Source organism: Mustela nigripes, chromosome 7 (genome assembly GCF_022355385.1).
Source record: "Mustela nigripes isolate SB6536 chromosome 7, MUSNIG.SB6536, whole genome shotgun sequence".
Taxonomy (NCBI): domain Eukaryota; kingdom Metazoa; phylum Chordata; class Mammalia; order Carnivora; family Mustelidae; genus Mustela; species Mustela nigripes.
In genome coordinates this window covers 96,350,101-96,356,372 of record NC_081563.1, presented here as the reverse complement: position 1 = coordinate 96,356,372, position 6,272 = coordinate 96,350,101, and the positions used below count along the sequence as shown (strand labels likewise).

The following is a 6,272-nucleotide window of genomic DNA, read 5'->3' as shown; positions in this document are numbered from 1 at the left end:
GTGTCTGTTGGCCATCTGGATGTCTTCTTTGCAGAAATGTCTGTTCATGTCCTCTGCCCATTTCTTGATTGGATTATTTGTTGCGAGTCTTTTAACACTTACTAAACAAGAAATCATTCGTAAGTGCACCCACTTGCCTTCACTTGTGAATTAGTTTTTCCTAAATGTCGTGTTACATTAGTTCCCAAGGAAGGGTGAAAAAGGGAATCAGGAAGGAAGGAGTTTGAAGAACCCGTTTTGTTATTGCAAACACAGTTGTATCCTGTGCAGTTCTCTCAAAGTGTATAGTTTATTTAAAATTTAGAAAATGTTAATTCCTAAAAGAAAAACCTGGAAGCAAATATTGCCAAAAGATGTGTGGACTCCTGCTCAAGAAGTAAATGATTCTAGGCCCAGAGTGCTTGACCCCCACTATCCTCCTGTGACTCCCTGCCTCTGTCAGGCCTCAGTGCCCTAACCTTTCCTGACAAAGCACTTTCACAACTGCACTGAAATAATCTAGAGATTTTGTATGTCTCACTCATCAGAATGGAAATTCCTGCAGTGAAAACAGGGCGCTGTCAGCCTGACCCGACTATACCCCCTAGCACTGGCACAGGCTAGGGGGGGCGTGGGGGCGTAGTATATCCACAGAATGGATGGATGGATGAATGAATGAATGGATGGATGGATGGATGGATGGATGAATGAATGAACGGAGGAAGGGCATGTGCTCTTGGACACGAGCTTCTGGCCCCACAAGGAAAGGCCTATGGAGACAATAAGAAGCATGACCTCTGATCGTTGTGCCCACCTGTTACCACCAGAGTATAAATCCGTGGACAGCTCATTCTTTCTGCCCTTTCCAGGAGGTTATTACTTGACAAGTGCCTATGGGGCACTTTCCCTGATAAAGAATTTCCAAGAAGAACAAGCCGCTCGACTGCTCAGCTCTGAGACCAGGGACACCCTGAGGCAGTGGCACAAACGGAGAACCACCAACCGGACCATCCCCTCAGTGGACGACTTTCAGGTATGTGGCTGGCAGTGGCAGCTCGGGTTCCCAAGGTCACCTGCCCTCTGGGGAGGCAACACCGGCTCACACAGCTCCTGGCACCTCAGGTCCCCCCTTTATCAGGTGGAAAAGGGATATTTTAAACCACCCTCTGACCTTGTTGTTTCACTTCTCTGTTTTCTTTGAATTTAAAAAAAAAAAAAATGTGGGTTTGGCCCAAGTTTTGCTGCCCCTAAGAAAACAAAGTCAGATTAAGTTGAGATTTCTCCCAGAATGTTCCTCCTGGATGCGGAGCACCTGAGCAGACAGGAAGTCAAAAAGAAGGAAGCCTTTGGCACAGGCAGTGGGTATTTCATTTTATCATATCAGCCGCGTGGGCGTAGCAGTGTTTGGCACCGCAGTTGACCTGGTCTCCTTGAGAGGAGGAATTGGTGCGGTGATGTCTTCCCTATTCTTCCTTTTTCTCTCCCCGCCCCCTCAAGATGGAAGCCTCCAGAATCTCACTGGCAGCCTCAGTTCTGGCAGCCAGTTCGGCCGGAGTAAGCATCAGAGTAAGCATCCAAGCCAGATCCTGCCTGAGTTCCCATCAGTTTTCCATGGCCATGAGCTGAAGGGTAGGGTTCCCAAAACGCCAGTTTCTCAGGGAGGAAAGGCAGATTAAGGCGGTAGACTTCTTGCCCAACACAACTCTCGATTTGCTCGTGGTCGGTGACATTATGAATAAGTCTGCAGTAGTGTTTGAGTAGTCTTTGAGTAGTGTTTTCAGAGTTTCCAACTGAATTATAAAACCTGACTAGGTGTTGTTTCTGCATGTCACGTGGTGAATTTCTAAGCAAGACAGATTAGTTTCTATGTCCAGAATCATCTTCCTTGCCTTTTTGTCTTCCCGGTGCTCTGAAACTACTCAGAGGTTCAAAGTCAGCCCATTGTGGAAAGGCAAGATCAGTAATTCTTTTCCAAGATAGCACTATTCTCAGAAATACATTCCCAAGCACGTAAATCTAAAAGGAACACCTACTATCCTCCCTTCCCTACCCCCCTTGAAGCAATTGTTGAAGAACAATCCAGGTGTTAAATGATTTAGCATCTGTAGGCTCTTGGGATACTATGATATTAGCTGGGTGTCGGGAGGATTCCCGAGGTCCCACAGCCTCTGAGGAGAACAGAAGAGATGAGAAAAGCTCGTTGTTTCCATCTCCCTGCCTGCTACCAGCCCCTCACTCCATCTGGAGCTTCTAACAGAGATTCTGCAGAGCTCCTCCCCACTGGCCTTTTTCACCTGGGATATACACACCTTCTTAGAATATTACCCAAGAGAGGAATTGTCCGTCAGTGCTCAGCTCGGCTGTAAAAGCAAAAACACAGAGCCAAAGCTCCACCTGGAACTCCTACATCAGGATCATGGACACACACAATGGTCCCCACACGTTGGAGAAACAGCACACCACAGTGTTGAGGATTCTAGAACCCTGGCTTTCCCACTCACGAGCTGTGTGGCCTGAAGCAAGTTACTTAGCTCTTCTGTGCCTCAGTTTCTTCCCTGGTCAAATAGGGATGGTGTGGGCTTCCTTACCAAGTTCTCTTCAGGTGTCACTGGGTTAATGCATACCAAGAGTGTGAGCCAGGTGTTGGGGTAGTAGGCTGGGGGAGGAGGGGTTTGGTAAAATGGAACATGTGTGTACCCTAGTGTCCAAATTCAGGGTCGTCAGAGCTCCCTTACAGGTGCGGAGCTCGCTGTCCTTCCCAAGGGCTTTTCCTTCCTTCTACCCAGGAAACCCTGACGGTAACCACGCGGAGCTCCAGGCCGAGACCACCATTTCCTTTCACTCCTGAGCTGGGGTGCCAGATTTAGAAAAGGGAAACATACGTGTTTTCTGTCGGGGCATTCTCAGTTTTATCTGCTCGCCTCAGTCCTGACGAAGCGGAAAATGAGAACCCTCCCAGAAAGGCTGGGATGAGCATAGGGTTCTTTACTGCTCAGCTGGGCTTTGCCTGTGTGAAGTCACAGGGTGACCGTGTGTCTCGATGGCAGGTGCCTGGCACTGTCTACAGAGCCCAGCCCGCAAGAATTCCCTTCCATCTCCCTGCAACCACGCCCTGCCCTCAGAGCCTTGTGGCTGATGTATTCCACATCGCCCTCCCCCTGGAGCCTTGGATGAGATTGAACCACATGAAGCTGCCACTTGGGGAGGTGAATGGTCAAGCAGTAGCAGTCTCTTGTGGTCCTGTGTACCGTGCTTGCCTTTGTTTAGGCGTCATGAAAAGTAGCCCAAAGTGAGCCCAGCACGTGCTCTTGTGTTCCTTGTGTTTTAAACTTGACTTCTGGGCCCGGCTCTTCTGCTGGTTGGTTTACTTCTCAAGCTGGGAATACACCCAGCATCAGATCCGGTTCCCACCCTCAACTGGAGCTTTCCTAGCCAGGCTTTCTGAGGGATGCTGAAAGATCAGAGCAGGTCTGCTGGACTTCCTGCAACTTACATTCCTTTGCAGAGCCTCAGAGGACAGCCTCTTGGTCTGTATAGTTGTTCCCTCCATGGTCCAGATTGAGAGCAGCCACTTTCCTCCCATGCGAGGTCTCACATTCTGCTGGGGCAGAGCCGCGCATGGCTCACAAGTGAGACCTCGTCCTTGCATTATCACTCGCTTATTGGTCTCTCTCATTTTCTCTTCTGATTGGTCTCCCACATCTCTCTTTCCGCCTGCAGAATTACCTCCGAGTTGCATTCCAGGAGGTCAACAGTGGGTGCACAGGAAAGACCCTCCTCGTGAGACCTTACGTTACCACTGAGGACGTGTGCCAGCTCTGTGCTGAGAAGTTCAAGGTGGGGGACCCTGAGGAGTACAGCCTCTTTCTCTTTGTTGACGAAACGTGGCAGCAGCTGGCAGAGGACACTTACCCTCAGAAGATCAAGGCTGAGTTGCACAGCCGGCCACAACCGCACATCTTCCACTTCGTCTACAAGCGCATCAAGAACGATCCTTACGGCGTCATTTTCCAGAATGGGGAAGAAGATCTCACCACCTCATAGGAGAGACGGGACTCCCCTGCGGTGTCAAGGGGGGTTAGGAACCTTGCCTTCTGGCTTCCACGTGCTTGTGCTTGAAAAGCAGTCAGTCACCTCCTAGGGGACCCCTCGGTTCAGTGACTAAGCCATCCACAGGCTGACTTGGCCAAGGGCATCCTTAGCCACGTTGCCCAGGTGAGGTAGCAGAGGTTCGTGAAACGGTAGGCTTCTCCTTCAGAGATGAAAGAATTGCATTGGATAGTTGAGGTGTCCCGAGGCTGTTTGCTACCAACCCCGCAGCGAGGTTCTAGGTTGGCTCACATGTACGTAAACATATGGGGGCAAGCTCTTCCCTTCAGTCCAACAGCAGGTGTGTGTCAAGCCTGTCTGATGTGGTGCATCAGGAATGTCTCTGTTCTGTGGATGGCTCTATCCTTCCTTCCTTTCCCTTTCTTTTCTGTCTTCTTCTTCTTCTTCTTTTTTTGACAAAGAGCCTTTGTGTTTTTATATATTTCATAGAAATTTTTATAGCAGTTGCAGGTAAACTGTCAGGATTGGTTTTTAAAATATTTTTGTAACTTGAAGATATTCTATAATTATGCATGTGATTTTAACATTTAATATTCGAAAAGAAATCTCTTGCTGGATTTGAGAGTATCACATTTTTTTAAATGTCTCTCTTCTGTAACTGGATGTTTTGGCAACTTTGTGGGGAAAGACTGCTGGATTTCTTAAAGCAATGTATTACTGACACTGGCCACAGAATGCCTTTGGAAATCTGATGTACTGTTACCTTGTTTGTGCTCAGTGGTTATTGTGCTCTTTTGTGTTTTAACCAAGTGATGCTGAGGATCAGGAAAGAAATGAATGTAGGGAGAGGTCGAGAGAGAAAAACCGACTCTAACAAAGGACTAAGGGGTGTAGTCTGCTGGTTCAGACTCCTTGAAGGAAGTGATAGAAGGAAATGTAAGGATCCACTTATGCTGAAAATACTGTAAATATGCAGTGAGATTTGGCAAAATCTATCCAACGTTATTTGCTTTTGGAAACACTTTTGAAAACCCCGGGGGGGTGGGGAATAAGGCTAGTACTCCCCCCAACGTTTTCCACATAAATCAAAACTAACAGCATCAAATTATTTGGGGGCAGAAACCATTTGTGTATAATGTGACTTCCACTGACCTGAAAGAAGATGCTATTTGGAAAAGAGGTCGCGATGCCACCAAAAAGCCCATCTTTGTAATGAGAATGTATGGTGAAGTTCACTTCACGTTTGATGAGACCTGTTTGGGGTTGCACAGAGTATGAGGGTCCTGTATCAACGTGAAACAGGTAGTCACGAGAACATGTTATTGTACTGTGTAAAGATGCGTTGTCATCTAATTTGGTTGGCTTTGTACCTTGTACCGTGTTTAGCTTTTCCTGTACATCTAAAACCCTCAACACATACCGTGTTGTACTTCCTTTTGTAAATGATTTTTTTAAATGGAATTTTGCACATAATACATTGTAATACTGTATGATAATCATGTGTGAAGATTTTTGAAATGCTGAGTTGTCCTTTCTTTTCTTCAAAAAGCAGAGGCTAATTACATGCCACCAAGGGTTTTGCTAATAATTATGCAAATCCGAAATGCACACTAGGGCTTGCGGTTCAATAATCTGGTAGAGAGGAAAGGGAGAAGTTTGCATTTTTTGCAGCAGCCCATATACTGATAGGAGGCAAAAATCTAGGAGCGGAAGCAGAAGAATAGTGTTCTGGTCTGAAAGGATTTCCGGTGTTATCTAGGACAGCAGGAGGCTTTGTTGGACCCAGAGAAAAATCACTGTTAACCAGAAAGGCGCCTCAGACAACCCCCCACCATTCTTATATGACCTCAGAAGGGTGCGATTTGAGAGTTGAGTGCTCTTTCAAAAGTCAGCAGGGCCGGTGGTCTTTTTTGCTGCCATTTTCCTGTTCTTGGAACTATCCTGAATAGCAAGTGCTTGGTAAATCCTTGTGGACCCAGTCATCTTTTCTGACCTATCAGTAGGATGGGTACTTAAAAATCAGGACAACAGCTGAATGTACTTACAATGAATTAAAAATGGGGACAACCCTCATAGCTGTCTTCCCCACCCTCCAAATTCAGGTAATTGTTCTGGTCCTTAGAAATCAGGGCACAGCGATTTAAAGCAAACCCCAATGTCTGAATGGGAGGCAGTCTTCAGTGAGATGAGAGAGAGCTCAAAATAGGACACGTTCGTGTGAGCAGAAGAAAACATCACAAGAC

At 47.0% G+C, this 6,272-nt stretch overlaps 1 protein-coding gene across 12 annotated transcripts in view; it reads left to right on the top strand.

Annotated features, from left to right (window-relative positions):
• The window catches only part of RIN2 (Ras and Rab interactor 2), a 221,917-nt gene extending 216,392 nt beyond the window's left edge, over nt 1–5,525 (top strand). For all 12 annotated transcript variants that reach the window (XM_059406455.1, XM_059406456.1, XM_059406454.1 and 9 more), the window contains 2 exons: nt 849–1,012; nt 3,700–5,525. In XM_059406455.1, the coding sequence (XP_059262438.1) occupies nt 849–1,012; nt 3,700–4,023 (488 nt within the window). In that variant the 3' untranslated portion in view covers nt 4,024–5,525. The remainder of the gene's footprint in view (nt 1–848; nt 1,013–3,699) is intronic.
• Nucleotides 5,526–6,272: the final 747 nt, after the last annotated feature.